The 17,618-nt window shown below is 42.3% G+C and overlaps 1 protein-coding gene across 1 annotated transcript in view; it reads left to right on the forward strand.

Annotated features, from left to right (window-relative positions):
- The window catches only part of TSPAN8 (tetraspanin 8), a 47,542-nt gene that overhangs the window by 20,127 nt on the left and 9,797 nt on the right, over positions 1–17,618 (forward strand). Inside the window, exons 3-7 of the mRNA XM_077468642.1 lie at positions 1,906–2,037; positions 5,688–5,762; positions 5,843–5,938; positions 6,771–6,887; positions 16,760–16,843. Of these exons, the coding sequence (XP_077324768.1) occupies positions 1,906–2,037; positions 5,688–5,762; positions 5,843–5,938; positions 6,771–6,887; positions 16,760–16,843 (504 nt within the window). The remainder of the gene's footprint in view (positions 1–1,905; positions 2,038–5,687; positions 5,763–5,842; positions 5,939–6,770; positions 6,888–16,759; positions 16,844–17,618) is intronic.

Consider the following 17,618-nt stretch of genomic DNA (forward strand, 5'->3'; position numbering starts at 1 on the left):
GGGTGACAGTGATGGTCACCGATGGGTGGCAGTGATGGTCACTGATGGGTGGTAATAATGGGCACTGATCGGCACTAGTAGGTTACACTGATAGACAGCACTGCTAGGTGGCACTGATGAGTCACTGGCACCACTGGTGGACATTGATAGGTGGGACTTGTGGGCATTGATAGGTGGCACTCATGGGCATTGATAGGTGGCACTAGTGAGCACTGGCAGGTGACACTGGCAGGTGGCACTGGCAGGCGGTAATTGTGGGCACAAATGAGGCAGATGTGCCTCTTTCCTCTTCGGGACCGATGTCCCTTGCACATAAGCCGATGATCGGCTTTTTTTTTTCTCCTCACGATGTAAGCGTGAGGAGATAAAAAGAAAGATTACCGAGCTTTTGTTTACATCACGTGATCAGCTGTCATTGGCTGACAGCTGATCACGTGTTAAGGGGCCACTATCGCCCCCATACTCTGATATGTGATCACCCGAGTCTCAGCGACTCTGTGATCACAGGGCGCGCAGGGAGCGTGCAAAGGGGAGGACGTCATATGACGTCCTCCTGGAAATTCAGGCCTGCACTGTGGCCATCATTTGGCTATAGCCCAGACGCCAAGTGGTTAAATGCTTTGCAGCTTCAGGAGATTTCCATGTTATTTTTGTAAAATAAATTATTAATCCAATTAATGTATTTTACCAGGGGGCTCTCCTGCCGAAATCACGTACAGTTACTTGATTTTGTGCACAGAGTCTGGGGCGTGAGCATGAGCCGCTGGCGACCCGCTCCCACTGTGATTGGACACAGCAGGAGGCAATCAGAAGGTCCAGCGGACACGATGTCCACTGGGACCTGCCGATCATTCTCTGGAGAGACAGAAACAAGGCAGACCGCCATTCTGTGAGAGAGGAAGATGGAGATCTTCTGCTCAATTGGCAGGTAAAGTAACACAGTGTTGTATCGCAAAAAATGGCCTGGTCATAAAGGGGGTAAACCTTCTAAGGCTGAAGTGGTTAATCACCTCCTCTCAATACAACATGGATACATTCAGTTCAGCTTGTCTTTCCTCATAGTTGATCTCCATGTCTATTTGCTAATATTCTGTCCAAATATATATATATATATATATATATATATATATATATATATATATACATATATATATACAGTGAATGTAACTTTTGGTTGCTTTTTTGTCCAGAGGATTTTTGATGAGCTTTAGGCCCCTTTTGCACGACCTTTCTGATCAGGCAGACCTGATCAAAACGTACATTTCTCCCTTATGGGTGACTTATGTCTGTTTACTCCAGTCTACCTCCAATTTTATCCGATCCTAAAAACAAACGTAAGGATATCCGTCCTCCTCTCTATAAGCAATCAGATCAGTGGAAGTTGGGTGTAAATGGACAGCAGAGTTTGTTTACAGCCGGACACCCATAGATCAGAGCAGGCTCTGTTCGTGTAAGCTTTGCATAAACTGAGAGGACGTGGACCTGTCATCCACCCGCTCTTCTATGATCAGTAGGGCACCAGAGGACAGATCCCTGCTGATGAAAACCCCGAGTTTCCCCCGCGTGAAAGGGGCCTTTTGCTGCCTCAATCTAGTCCTTTAATAACGGAATACCAACCATGAAATATTGTTTCTATTCTTTATAAATTGGCATACAATAAATGGTTTCAGAAATATTGTAGAATGACAATAAAGTTTTATTATGTATGTATTCAATCAAGTATTCTTTTAAATTAGAACACGTTTTTGAATCAGAAATTTAAATTTACTAACTATAATAACTGAGATCTGCATTACTAATAATAATTGTTAATTGTATTTATTTACTTGTGTAAAAGAAATAAATGCATATTTTTATATGTTTCTGATGTGTCATGCATGTGTGAACATATTTTTCTCTCTTTAGAAACTAAATCTTGAAGGAACTGGTATAATGTCAGGAGTAGATGTATTGATAGCAGTTGGCGCAATAATTATGGTGCTTGGATTTTTTGGATGCTGTGGAGCCATAAAGGAAAGTCGTTGCCTTCTAATTCTGGTATGTACTTTTACTATACAATATTTGCTATACAGTTCTGCTGATCTCTTTTATAGCACCAAATGCTCCAATACCAGCTCTGCACTCTTCCTTCAACAACGCATACCATATCATGGCATCTTTTTTACTTGGTCTGTTTGTGTATTTGAAGTGAATCTCTGCTAAAATATTTTTTTTCTTAGCCTTGGATAGAGATAGATAGTCTTCCAATGGAGGTAACTGACTAAAGCCGCATACACACGATCAAACAATCCGGTGGAAAAGACTTGAGTCCGCCGGACAATCTGCCCGTGTTTGGGCTCCGGCGGACTTTTTTTACCCAAAAGTCTGGCGAACTAAGAAAGTAGTTTTGCACCTAAATATGTCCACGGACAATACGGCCGTGTGTGTGCTAATCCTCCGTACTTTTGAAATGAACGGACTTTTCCTGCCGGAGGAATGTCCACTCGTTTTGAGCGCAGCTCCAGGTAGCTGGGACCAGCAAAGGAAGCGTCGTGGCCCCGTCACCTGGTATGGAGTTAAAGGGGAATCCCTACGCCGAAAAAACGGCATGGGGGTCCCCCTCTAGGTCTTCGGGGGTCTTCTTGCCAGACTCCTCCGCTATCTTCTGCTAGCTCTTTTACTAGCGGAGGAGCCCGGCCCCCCTTTTCCCAAAGCACCCCCCCATGTTGAGGGCGCGCGGCCTGGTAAGGCTCAGGAGAGGGGGGGCGCTTGCTCGTCCCCACTCCCTTTCCTGACCAGCCGAGTTGCGTGCTCGGATAAGGGTCTGATATGGACCTAGAGGGGGACCCCCACACCATTTTTTCAGCGTACGGATTCCCCTTTAACTCCATACCAGGTGACGGGGCCAGCGACGCTTCCTTCGCTGGTCCCAGCTACCTGGAGCCGCGTTCAAAATGAACGGACTTTCCTCCATGTGTGTGGGCGAGTCCGTTCATTTCAAAAGTATGGCGGATAGTCCACCGCAAAAGTACAGTGTGTGGGCAATTAGCTCGTTTGAAAAGTCCGGCGGACAGTCCGGCGGTTTGTCCGCCAGACTAAGTCCGCCGGTTTGTCCGCCAGACTAAGTCCGCCGGAAAGTCTGATACCTGTGTACGTGGCATAAGAGAGGAATTCCCCTCACTTTGGAAGATTTACCCTCACATTCGTTGTATCTCTGGGACAAGAAGTTAACAGAAATGTCACCAGTTGTATACAGAATGCAAAAATAAAATAACAGGAGGTTTAATCCATACTTACTCTACCAAAAGCTAAAAGAAAACCAAAAAAAAACCCTTTAATTTTTGCTGCACTTTGTGTTTCTTTCTTGGTACCTTAGGAAAAGGACCTATACCCCATTGACCCCCCCCCCCCCCCAAAACAGTTCCATCCATTTCTATCCCCTTGTGCATCTTAAAGTAGCAACAGGGACACATACAACAATACAAAAACTTTTAGAATTAACCTACTTAACTAAAAAAAAAACAGTTTACCCCTGTGTTGCTGTTTCCCCTTGCTTCCTGTCCAAAAAAAAAAAAAAAGGGTTTGGTTATGGATATATTTAGGGTACCCAAAAAATTACATTTCTTAAACACCAAACTTTGTGAATTAGTCAATGGAAGACATGGTACAAAGAGAGAAGTAAAACTAATGACTTTCCTTATGTAGCACCCTCCTTGTTAGGTTGCTAGTAGGATTAAGGCAAATTTCGTTTTTGGCTCCTCTGTAGCCAGTGGAGCAAAGTTTGATTGCTTTTGGCTGTTCTGGGTTTTGATGGTTGCAGGCTCAACTACATCCCCCTGGTTTCTAGTGAGGTCTAGAATTTAGTGGGTTGGAAGAGGCAGACCCTTAACTTGCATATTCATACAGCCTCAGTCAATCTCGGGGAGGAACTAGTAGTGGGCTGATGTGTGTATAAATAGGCTGTTACCTAGAACCGCAGGTTCCTTTTCCTGTTGGGGAAGACCCAGCCTGAGGGCTGTAACCATCTGGGTCACTTAGCTGCAATTTGCAGGAGGCCATTGGAGTCGCAGCTCAAGGAGAGCTGTCTGCAGTTGCTGGGAACAGTTTGGATGAAGTCTACAGAGGATCTGGCCTGGAGGCTCACAGCATAGAAGCTGGCTGGTACTGCACGAAAGCATTCAAGTACATAGAGCATAGTCAGTACAGGCCTGCAAGAGATCCTAGAGACTGATCTTGCTAACCCTTGGAGAGACTGTTCCAGATTTGCTGGCTCAAATTTGCTCTTGCATTGGATCCCACTGAGCTGTAGTTCATCTATCAGTAGTCTCAGGAGGGGTTTGACCCTGAAGGGTCAGACATAGCAGAGAGTGTCCCTAACCAAGTTCAATAAGCATTAAACTACAAAGAGGCATGCACTGCCTGTTTCTTGAGTTGTTAGACTGTGGAACTACTGTGTGCTCGAATGCCGTGTGCCTTATAGGAAATAGAAAACCTGGTACAAAACAGCCAGCCCAGTCTCCGGTCTGTGCTACAATTACTTTTGTGTATGTTGGAATATTTTAGACAATTCGGTGCACAATTTCCTTTTACATCAGACTCTACTATTGGCTCCTAGGTTTCAGCGTGTTGATTTGAATGTACAATGTGCCATATGCACTGGAGTGCCTTATTTTCTTTTCCATCAATCTGGCCTTGCTTGGTAGAGCTGTATTTTTGAAATGTATAGTCAGACAGACCCTTGATATGAATTTGTAATGCTCTTATAAAACATTTACCTGGTTGTTGTAGGACCTTTTCTTATGCCCCATTTTTCTCTTTAATGGTAACAACTATAATAACTGGCATCTCAATAGCCAACTAGTCTGATAAAAGTTTTTTTTTTTGATCACACTGTTAGTTTTGTTACCTTTTTTCCTTTAATCTCAATGGAGTAAATTCACAAAGCTTTACCACATGCGGTGAGGGTATCATGTTACTCATTTACATAAATCATTGCATGCGGTAAATAAAGTCCAATTTATTTAAAAAAAATATATATATATTGCGATAAACAACAACAAAAAAAATCTGTAAATATCGCAAAAAATCATGTGGCAATCTGTTAAACCCAATTCACAAATGAAACAGGAACTAAAAAAAGGTGCAATATTTACCACCACCCTTTTGGTGGCAGTAACCAGTTGTGGTACCATAAAGAGGGGCCTATTCAAACCCTCAGAAAGGGACATTCCACCCACGAGAGCCTAATTTAACCCACAGAACACTCCCAGGACAGGGTACCCACAGAAAGGGGTACAATACTACCCTCAGAGAGGGGTCTGATTCCACCCACAGAGGAATCACAAATACAGATTACTGTAAAAAATGTTACATCAAAAAATATTTTTTTGTAAAAGAAGAAAAAAATAATTTATAACGTAAAATGTTATAAGGAAATGACCTTAAACAACCCTTAACCACTGACACATACGCTAAATTACCGCATGAGGAAATGTGGTAGTTACCGAACATTCGAAAAGATATCGCATTCATTATTTAATGCAATTTTTTTTTGTGAATTGAACTGTCACAACTGATTTACTGTGTTATTTTACAGCATTTTATTTGCCGCTATTTCGTTTTTAACTCTTAACACTTTGTGAATTGACCCCAATGACAGCTACCGCAATGTGACCAGTATTAACCATTCTTTCCTGTTTTCTGCCTAGTTCTTCATTGGTTTGCTTCTGATCTTGGCACTTCAGATAACAGCGGGCGTTTTGGGAGTTGTCTATAAACCAAAGGTATATTGGATACATTTATTAAACATCTGCTGCATCCATATGAGCAACATTTCACTTTCTTCTGCACTTCTTTGTTCCAGATTGACGCAGCAGTAAACCAGTCTTTACATGAACTTTTGCCTTTAAGTAGCCAACCAGTTGACTTTAAAGAAGCCTTGGAAAACATCCAGAAAGAGGTGATATAGAACAATTATTTGATTACATGTCAAATTTTTTACATTTCTAAAATTCCAGAAGCATCACAGTCTTATGAAATAAAATAACTCTCAAAAGAGTTGAAATTATATGCTCTAAGGATACATGGAAATGGTCAGTTGTGTCATAGAAGAGTTGAAATTATATGCTCTAAGGATACATGGAAATGGTCAGTTGTGTTATAGAAGATGTAACCCTGTATCAAATGCAAATACATTGACAATCTGAAAAATAATGAATGCAAATTTTAAACAAATTAAATTAAAATCAAATATTAATAAAAAACTCACTCACTGCCAATTTCCAGTCATTTTGCCACTTGGAAAACCAACTCAGTAAATGGCATTGTAAATAGTTTATGTCTCCATAGTGCCCCCTGCCTGTTATTTAAATATTTTTTGCAGCTGTATAAAATGTTTCATAATAATATATTCAGGAGGGAGATTTTGAGTATTTCTAAATGAAATGCATATAATTACCAGCAGCTGTTCAACATTTGTAAAATTCAAAATTTAGTATGTTTATCACGATGCCTTATGAGTGCCCACATTTCAATATGAACCGATGCCTGTGCAATGTCTTTTTTTCCTTGATGATGCCATACAACAAATAGGTCCTACACAAATAATTATAATCTTAGCCTAATACAGGTTACTAGTGTAACTGTTTTTTTTTTGTTGTTGTTTTTTTTACATTTCATATTTAATATTTCCTAAATAGTTTTTTGAACATTTCGTATTTCATTTCATTTCTATTCAGCAAGATAAAATAATGCATATCAGAAAAAGTAATTTTTTTGTCATTTTCTTACAGGGTAAATGCTGTGGTATCGTTAAAGGAATTGAGGATTGGGGGGGTAATTCTCCTACATGTTCTTGCAATGTAGCAGTAGACAAAGATGAATGTGGGAACAATGGAATCTATAAACAGGTAAAAAACAAAACAAATTTTCCAGTATTGATATGTAAAGTATATGCTTGTGCTGCTGTCAAAGTTAGAGGACTGACACCAGATAACAATAAGCCCTTGTACACACGGTCGGACATTCCGACAACAAAATTTGTCGGATTTTGTCCGACGGATTTTGTCTGAAACCGGTGTTGCATACACACGGTCGGACAAGTTGTGGGATAATCCGATCGTTCTGAATGTGATGACGTTTTTTCATTATGACGGGACTACGTTCAGGCTAGTAGCCAATAGCTTTGGTCTAGGAATTTGATCTGAGCATGCGTGGCACTTTGTCCGATCGGAATTTTCTACAAACGATCGGACAAAGTCTTATCAGATCATGTTGTTGGAAAATTTTATAGCCCAGCTCTAAAACTTTGTCGGTCGGATGTTCCGACGGAAACAGTCCGATGGAGCCCACACATGGTCGGATTATCCGACAACACGGTCCGATCGGACATTTTCCGTCGGAATGTCCGACCGTGTGTACAAGGGCTTAGGGGTACTTGTCGAGGTGCCAAAAAATAAATAAATAATAATAAAAAAAAAACAGAAATCATATCTGTATGAGTAGACACCTTTACATGCAGTATCTGCAATGGACATGTGGTGTTACTTTACTTCTACTTTTACATGAATGTACTTTTATGCAAGTTCAGATGTACTATTAATAAAGAGTAGACCTATGACAAACATTATTTTCAAGGTTCAGTTTTTTACTTGTTTTTAAGTCACTGTTTGAGCAGGTGGCTAAGACTAGGTGTCTAGTAACATTTTTTTTCCACAAAACTTTTACATAACATTCACTCAAGATTCACACATTTTTCTAACTAGATTTAAAGCGGTAGTAAACTCGCAAATTTTTTATTTTATTTTTTTAAACCTGCAAAGCAAAAGGCATAATGAGCTAGTATGCACTGCATACTAGCTCATTATGAAATACTTACCTTAGAACGAGGCCCCGACATCTGGCCCAATCCACGCCGAGGGAGCTGACATGCTCCCTCTGCGTTTCTTCCGGGTATCGCGGCTCCAGCGCTGTGAGTGGCCGGAGCCGCGATATCGTCACTCCCGCGCATGCGCGCGGGAGATTTCATGCCGGCCGGTCGGCCACTGCCGGATTTTCAGGCCGAGAACCCCCTTGTGCGCATGCGCCGCTGCAGTCAGCGGCGCATACCGAGGGGAATATCTCCTAAACCGTACAGGTTTAGGAGATATTTTTTTTACCTACAGGTAAGCCTTATTATAGGCTTTCCTGTAGTTAAAAGTTAAAAAATTGAGCATACAACCACTTTAACTGGAAAAACGTGAATTCTGGACAAATGTGAATCCTATGTGAATTCATTTATAATGTTATGTATATCAGATGAGCTTTTTGAACTGCAAATAATTTTATAAATGTGTGTGTTATTGTATTGGAAACCTTATTTCTATGTATAGTTGATACATTTATGCAAGTGAGCAGGCAGTCGTATTTGCTATGCTTCCTGCTTAATACAGTAGCTCAGTGTTGTGCTCTGTGGATTTTCTTATCTCACTATTAATTTACCAAACTGTATTTGTAGGTGGCTGCCCCCCTAACACATGTGCCCGGCTCATAATCTACAAGCAGGGGGTGCCAGACGCATTGGATTGCAAAGTAGTTTTTTTTTCCCTCTTTTTTAGAAGCACATGATTAGAGAACTGCTCCCTGAGCCCACCCACTTGTGTGACAATAGCGAATTAATATGCACTATTGTCTTTCTGATTCTCCTCCTGGCCAATCAGGAAGCAGGTCCTGGAACCCGATTGGCCGAGAGGAGAAGCGACCCTATTGGCTGCTGAGTAAGAGCTGCAGTGGGAAGCCGCTGAGGAGGAGACACAGGGGGAAGCTGCCTAAAGCTGCCCACGACCTAGATGGGGTAAGTACAGGGCTGGAGCACCAGCAGACACTGATTTGTATGTTTAAAAACAACGGGTTCTCCTTAGTGTCAGGGATGCCATATACAGGCATCCAGCAGGGGTGATCAGACCAGTGACCAGTGTACAACTCTCTAGCAATGCACACCAAACTGAGCATGTGCAGAGTGCCTCCTAGGGCTCTGTACTATCAGCAGATGGTTTGGGGACAGTGGAAGAAAGGGAGGATCACAGAAGACAGGCTCAAACAGCCTTTTTACACAATACTGAGGATGAACCCCTTAGGTTCCACGGTGAGTACAACAAGCATGCTTTACTGCATACAGACTGATTTTACTGTTGTGTATTTAGTAAAACTTCAATGCTTTAGTGCCAGTCTTATACTGACCTGTACACCGATCAAGAGACAAATTGGATGTGCGCCACTAGTAGCTCATCAAAATCTTCCCATGTGGGCCACACATTTGCTCTGCACTCTCCATTCAACTTTAAAGGGACACTAAAGGTTCCCCTTTTTTCTTTTTTTTTTAAATAACAAAAATGTTATACTTACCTCTCTGCGCAGTTGGTTTTGCACAGAGTGGCCCTGATCCTCCTCTTCTGGGGTCCCTCCGCAGCGCTCCTGGATTCTCCTTGCATTGAGTGACTCGTAGGAGAAGCGCTCTCCTTCGTGGCACCCGTGCGGGTGGGCTCCCGTGTCCTGCTGCTGTGTCCATAGACACAGACAGCAGGACTCGGTACCGCCCCCCGGCGCCTGCATCATTGGATTTGATTGACAGCAGCAGTTGCAAATGGCTGCGCTGCTCTCAATCTATCCAATTACGAGCTAAGACACTGGCCGGAGACGGTGTGCATGTCTCTGATGTGGGAACGAACTGGCTCAGGTGAGTAAAACGAAGGGGGGAGGGGGCTGGGGGTCTGGTACAAACCCTTTAAGTGTAACTAAAGGCAATAATTTCTTTTTCAGTTTTGAATAGAGTAAAGAGGGATTAGAACACCCATCAACCCTCGAACCATAACAGATTGGGTTGGATGTATACAGAAAATCTCAGCAATGGAAGAACGTATAAATCAAGCGAATGATACCCTTTCCAAATTCAGGAAAATATGGTCCTGCTGGCAACTCTGGGCCTTATTTCTTTCCTTCTTCGCCCCTATAATGACCTTTTCTGGACCGTCCACCATCATTATACAGCTCTCTTTGAAGTGGAATAATGTTGTTATGGCAGCAGCTAGCTGCCATAACACCGGTAACCACTTTTTCAGTGGGATAAAAGTGATCTCAGCAGTGGATTTGCAGCGAGATCACTTTTATCAGTATCGGGAGAGGGCCACCCTTCCGCCCAACTCTGGTGCCCTCCGCCACTTACCGGAGCCGCCGGCAGCTGCGGAGGGGATAGGATCCTGTCCCCTGTTTGGCTGGCTGCCGAGTGAGGGGAAGATGGCCCCTACCCTGCTTTATATCATTGCAGGGCTGAAGCGATGTCAAAACCTTTCCACCCATAGCTCTTAACCACTTGCCGACCGCGTTGCGTATATTTACTGCGGCACAATGGCACTGCTGTGTGAAATCCCGTACATGTACGGGGCACGCTCGCCGCCAGGCCGTGCTTATGACCATTGGATTAATTTCAGAACCAATCAATCTTCAGGTCCAGGCCAATGATTTACGGCTTGGACCTGCTGATCAGTTCTGGCAAATGAAGTCCTTCCTCTGCCTGTAAGTGTAAACACGGGCAGGGGAAGTGACGTCATCTCCCCTTGTGGAATACTTTTCGTTCCAGAGAGAGGAGAGAGAACATCTCACAGTAAGTTGCACCAACACTACACTAACACCAGTACACGTAGGTACACTTGTCACCCCCGATCACCCCCAATCACCCCCCAGTTAACCCCTTCACTCCATGTCACAGTGCCAGCCAGTGCAGTTGTCATATTTTTCACTAATCACTATACTGATGTCATTTGTGACACTAATTAGCATTAGGGCAGTTAGTGGTAGGCCCAGGTAGCTTTAGGGAACATCCCTAACCTCTCCCAATAAAAGTTTAACCCCTTGATCACCCCTGTCACCGGTGATCACCATATTAGTTTCATGGGTGACGCTGGTTAGTTAGCTATTTTTTTATACCGTCAGGGTATCCGCGGTATATTACCTAAATAAAGGTATAACCCCCTGATCACCCAGTGGGTGACATCAGTTTGGTTTTAGTGTCAGTCAGGGTCTGCGTCGCCCCAGGCAGCGTCAGATTAGTGCCAGTAGCACTAGCAGCATACACCTCTCTTAGTAGTATAGTGTCTGAATGGATCAATATCTGATCTGATCAGATCTATACTAGCGTCCCAAGTAATTTAGGGTTCCCAAAAAATCTGGGGTTTTTTGGGGTACGGCCCAGATACCTGCTAGCACCTGCGTTAAGCCCCTCCACCCAGCCCAGCCCACCCAAGTGCAGTATCAATCGATCACTGTCACAAAACACTAAACACATAACTGCAGCATTCGCAGAGTCAGGCCTGATCCCTGCAAACTAGCAGTTTTTTTGGTAGCATTTGAAGCAGTCGCTGACAGTCAGGTGCTCTTTTTTCCTGTGAGTCTCACTAGTGTACCAGTACATTTAGATGCCACAATGTCCAATCGAAGGTACACTAGTGAAGAGGCCTACACATTTCTGAGCATGACAGATGAGAGTGAAGAGGAAGTCACCCATTTGTCATATTCATGCTCAGAATACGATCCTGTAGACAGCAGCGGTACCCTGACAGATAGCTCTGATGACGGAGTTGTGGTCCCTGCCAAGGTCAGGTGTACCTGACTCCATTCTTCTGTTGTTGAGGTACAAGAACCGCAGGGCTCTCGTATGGAGCAGAGAGCCAGTACTAGTCCTTCATCCTTCTGGTGAACTGGCAAGCACCAGCAGCCTAGTACATCCTGGTTGTAGTCAAACCAGCACTGCAGTATCATGTTGTGACGTGGCAAATCCCATAAGTGCTGTTCAAGCTGGTGAGGTGGCTAGCACAACTATTGTCCCACTGCCACCAAGAAAACAAAGACAGGCCCGTTGAGCCCATAGTGCCCTTCCTGATGCATTTGCCAATCTGAATTGGGAGACCACCACTTCTGCAGCACCCATACTGTCCCCATTCACTGATTCACTGGCCAACCCAGAATTCAGGTGGAAACAGTTGATATTAGGTAACTTGATTTTTATTCACTGTTTTTCATGGAAGATCTCTCTATTGTGGACCAAAGCAATTTGAATGCCGATCAATTCATCACTTCTAATCCCCAGTTGACCCTTGCCAGAGATTGGAGACCCATCATGGTCTCTGAATTTAGGACCTTCCAGGGCCTATCCCTCCTCATGGGCATAACTAAATAAAGTGAGTTGCGGTCATATTGGTCCACTGACCCAATTCCCCATATGCCCATGTTCTCTGCCTCCATGACCAAGACACAATACAAGCAGATCTTGTGGTTCATGCATTTCAATGACAATGAACTCTGTCGTCCTCAGGGTGACCCTGAATACGATGGGCTCTACAAGATTCGGCCCCTTGTAAACCACTTCAACCGACAGTTTGCAGCCTTGTTTACTTCCAATCAAGTTGTCTACATTGATGAGTCCCTGATTACGTTTTCTGGCTGCTTGTCATTCAAACGGTATCATCCCAGCAAGCGTGCCAGATATGGGGTCAAGATGTATAAGCTCTGTGACAGGGTAACAGGCTATACATATAGTTTTACGGTTTACGAGGGAAGAGATAGTTACGTAGAGCCGGGAACTGCCCAGACTACATAGGGAGTACTGGTAAGATTGTGTGGGACTTGGTGTCACCCTTATTCGAAAAGGGGTACCACTTGTATGTGGACAATTATTACACAAGCGTGCACCTTTTTAGTCACTTGTTTGATCATGGAATTAGCACATGTGGCACCATGCAATCTAATCACCGGGGCTTACACCAGCAGCTTGTAGATTCCAGTCTTAGGCTGATGGAGAGAGCCTGCGTGAGATGTAATAATTTGCTCGCTATGAAGTGGAGGGATAATAAGAATGTTTTTGTTCTGTCCTCCCTTCATGTAGACACAACAGTCCAAATTCAAACGATGACTGGTTGTGTCGTGTTTGGTATCTATCTACTCAACATAAGATCATGTTTTATATTTTACCAAACATTTGGGCAATATAGTGTGTCCACGAATGCAACCTTAATATAGGAGGGGTGGACCTCAATGACCAGTTGATGGCGCCATATTTAATTGCCCATAAGGCCAGACGCTGGTACAAAAAAGTATCTGTATACTTATTCCAATTGGCTCTGCTGAACGCTTATGTGCTATACAAAGTTTCAGGATGAACTGGATCCTTCCTTAAATTCCAGGAAGAGATCATCACAGTCCTGTTTCCAGATGGTGCTGTGGCCCAACTTCCCAATGTAAGTGCATTGAGCCGGCTGCATGAGAGGCATTTTCCGTATGTCCACCCTGGTACCCCTACCAATCGATCACCCCAAAGAAGATGTCATGCCTGTAGCAAGTGCAGATTTAGGCGTAACACCCGCTATTGTTGTCCTTCCTTTCCTGACCAACCTGGTCTCTGCATCCGGGAATGTTTCGAACGCTACCACACAGTGGTGGAGTATTAGTGTAAGGTACAGCACTGCACAGACTAGGACACACTTACAAAGGGTCCCCAAAGATGCCATTGTATTTTTAGAGACCCAAACCTGGAACCGTTACAACCATTACAGTTACAAATAAAAGTGTAAAAAAAAAAGAAAGTTCAAATATATATATATATTCTCTATTCTCTCTATTGTTCTCTCTCTATTGTTTTTCTCTGTTTTACTGTATTTTTTTAACTCCAATGTTTTATTGTTACTATGTTTTATCATGTTTGCTTTTCAGGTATGAAATTCTTTTATACTTTACTGTTTACTGTGTTTTATTGTTAACCATTATTTTATTTTCAGGTATGCCATTCAGCTGCAGCACTGGTTTATTTATCTTGACAGCAACAGCATTTGCTCTCATGATGCATAAATCAGCGGAAAGCATCTTATTACACCGATCTTGGTGTGGTCAGATGCTTTGAGAGCAGAGGAGAGATCTAGAGTCTAATAGACCCCAATTAAAAAAAAAAAGAGTACCTGTCACTACCTATGACTATTATAGGGGATATTTACATTCCCTGTGATAACAATAAAAATGATAAAAAAAAGAAAAAAAGAAAGGAACAGCATAATAATAAAATAAAAAATTAAAGTAAATAATAATTAAAAAAAGCACTCCTACCAACCCTTGCTTGCGTACAATGGTGAACGCAAGTGTCTGTCTCATGTTATATGTAAACAGCAATTATACCATGCATGTGAGGTATCACTGCAAATGTCAGATCGTGGGCAGTAATTTTAGCAGTAGACCTTCTCTGTAAATCTAAAGTGGTAAAGGCTTTTAAAGGTAGTTTGTCGCTGCTGCGCGGTTGTGCGCAATTTTAAAACATGTCGTGTTTGGTATCTATCTACTCAGCATAAGATCATATTTTATATTTTACCAAACTTTTGGGCAATATAGTGTGTTTTAGTGCTTTAAAATTCAAAAAAGTGTTTTTTTTTCCCAAAAATTGCGTTTGAAAAATCACTGCGCAAATACTGTGTGGAGAAAAAATTGCAACACTTACCATTTTAATCTGTAGGGCCTTTGTGTAAAAAAAATAAAATAATGTTTGGGGGTTCAAAGTAATGTTCTAGCAAAAGAAAACTTTTTTTCATGTAAACAAGAAGTGTCAGAAAGGGCTTTGTCTTCAAGTGGTTAGAAAAGTGGGTGATATGTGGCATAAGCTTCTAATGTTGTGCATAAAATACCAGGCCAGGTCAACCTCCCCCCCCCAATGACCCCTTTTTGGAAAGTAGACACCCCAAGCTATCTGCTGATGGCACGTTGGAAACTGTTATAGGTGGTGAGGAGTGAAATCAAGAATTTACGTGTTTAGAAAGCCTGAAGACGGTGATTGGTTTTCGAGGTTCCCCTAACGGCTATCACCACTCCCCTTTATTACCATTATTATAATTCTACTGAACAATACAAGCAAATATATACCCTCTGGTATTTAAACGTGGAATTACACATTAACAAATAAGTTGAGGCAATTATAAACACTGTAATCAAAGAGTCTTAGCTCTTTTTGGGTTTATGTTTTTTTGTTTTTTTTTTGTTTGTTCAACGCGTTCCGTTAGGAAAAACCTAAAAGTAGATATACTGTTCATACTTTAACTACACCAACATATTGGATATTATGTTTGACAAGCTATGTATTGTGCATTCATCTCTATTGAAATTCAACCCTTTTTTTCCTTTCCTCTGTAACTGTAGCAGCAGCTGCATCTGCAAAGCTGTGAATTTCTGCATGCACCTTTCATAAATAAACACTTAAAACGAAAAGAACACCCTGTCAATTTTTATTGCTGTCTGTGCCCCCATTAAGGAGATTCACCCTCTCTATTTGTCCTGTTTACTGTTATTATCAAAAATGAAAGCAAAAGAAAATCTCACATTTTGGGCTGACACCAGAAAAAAAATCTACCAAAAGGAACAATAGTTTTGGTGACTCTGGTGACACCCAGGGAAATCTACCCAGGAGGACATAGATGGCAAAAAAAAAAGAAACCTGACAGGGGTATAACCCTCAGTTACTCTATCCAAAATGCTAAAAAAAAGTTTTGCCTTTAGTTACACTTTACTTTTATATGCATCACAGGGTGAGAAGGTGTGGTCAAGACGTGCTGATAGCTGTGGTACCTTGCCAGTCTCCCAACAAGGCAAACACCATTTCTTCTTGCCTTGGTAGTGGTCCTATGACTAATTCCCATTATCAATGTCATAGGATCTGACTTGATTTTAGTTTACTTACCTCTTATTTGTGCATTACTTTTATCCATTTTTAGTTTCATGAATATTCTGCTTTTATTGCTCTAAGTCGGGTGTACTCCTTTCATTATGTCATTGAATCATTGTAGGGCTTTACTGCTGTGCCCAACTGCCTGCAACCTTTAATGAACTGCACCCACTCTGTCTGCAGATGGTTTTACTAAGTATTACTTGGATACAAAGTGACATTATTTAACTCTTTTACAGTGCAGAATTTCTTTGTAAACAGTAAAAACACTTCATTGTGACTTTCTCTTCATTTGTCCAAAATCTTTGATAGTGCTAGTCCCATTATCGGGGGGGGGGGGGGGGCGACAACGATGCCTTTACTGCCATTGTGCTATTGTACCAATGTGCCATTGTGCTATTGTGTCATTGTGCTATACCCTCAATCTATCCGTTATTATATATGTGCTCTTACTATGGAGGCTCTCAAAATTTATAGAGTTAGAGCTGCAGATAATACTGGGGTGCCTTGTCACGGCCTCTGCAGCTTACACATGTATTTGCAAATATGTGCAAACTAAACCTGTTTTTAACGTGACCTGTTAGACAGGACAATTCGGTTTGTTGCAGGCTGGTTGGTAAGTTGAGCTGGGAATTTTTCTTTGTTTTTGTGTCACCCTTCCATTTGCTCCTTGTTGTTAAGGCCAGTTATAGGTTGGGGTAGTCACTGTTGTACTGCTAGTCCCAAACGTATAAATAGAGTGTACAGCTATGGAAGAAAAACTCACATTTTGTAACTCGTCTCATCCAAGGGTAGTAGAGAGAGGAGGGTTGCCGTGTGTTAGTATGTCCCAAAATCATCACCAAAGGCCTCATCGTGTGTGTGCCTCAAAACTCTCCATGACACATCCTGGGTGGAAACGACCATCTATCTAGGTGGTAACACCTTCTTAAATACTTATGGGGTGTTATTTTATGGGGTGTAAATGATACGTAACAGTAAAAAATGAAACACATCCCTTTACATATGATTGGTGGAAATACCTGCTCTAAAAACACTTTTTTTTTCCCTTCACAGACTTGTAAGACTGTATTCACCGAATACTTCGAAAAACATCTACTCATCATCATTGGAATTGCATTTGGACTGGCGGTGGTAGAGGTACTAATAATAATTAAAACTCCAGCTAACACAAATACTAAGGCCGCGTACACACGCGGGGACTGTTCGCTCAACTTTGTTCGTCAAACAGTTTCAGCGGACAGTCCGCTCAAAATTAGCATGGACGGACTTGACCACACACGACGAACGAACAGTCCGCTGAAACCGTGCGCGATGACGTGAACGGCACGTACGACGGGACTAGAAAACGACGTCTTATACACTGCAATGCAAACTTCGGCGTGTAAATTCTTTCTGAGCATGCGCGGAACTTAGTTTGACGAACAAGCCTACACACGAGGGGACTGTTCGCTGAAACAAAGTTTCAGCGGACAGTTTTTCGGAATTTCCGAAAAACTTTGTTCAGCAGACTGTCCGCTGAAACTGTCCGCTGAAAGCCCACACACGAGCGGACTGTCCGCCGAAACACTGTTCAGCGGACAAAGTTGAGCGAACAGTCCCCGCGTGTGTACGCGGCCTTAGTGTATGTTTCAAGTGAGAACAGCAGTATATTTCAATTCCTCCTGTGCCTAGACGATTGGCATTAAATATTTACATATTCTAAACAGTAGTTAAAAAGCTTTAACACACTTTATCCCTGACCTCTGTAGATTTAATGGCCCTTTCATATGGACTGTGTTTGCTCCATTCAGTAGGGGACCCGTAAACACATCCCATGCTAAATTGGAAAAAAAACATAATACCTTTGACATTCCTGTCTGTTAACTTTTTGCTGCATTTAAAAACCGGAGCTTTCTGGACCCTCATTGGATCT

This window comes from Lithobates pipiens, unplaced genomic scaffold (assembly GCF_037356315.1).
Source record: "Lithobates pipiens isolate NorthernLeopardFrog02 unplaced genomic scaffold, aLitPip1_a1.2 Scaffold_8, whole genome shotgun sequence".
NCBI lineage: Eukaryota > Metazoa > Chordata > Amphibia > Anura > Ranidae > Lithobates > Lithobates pipiens.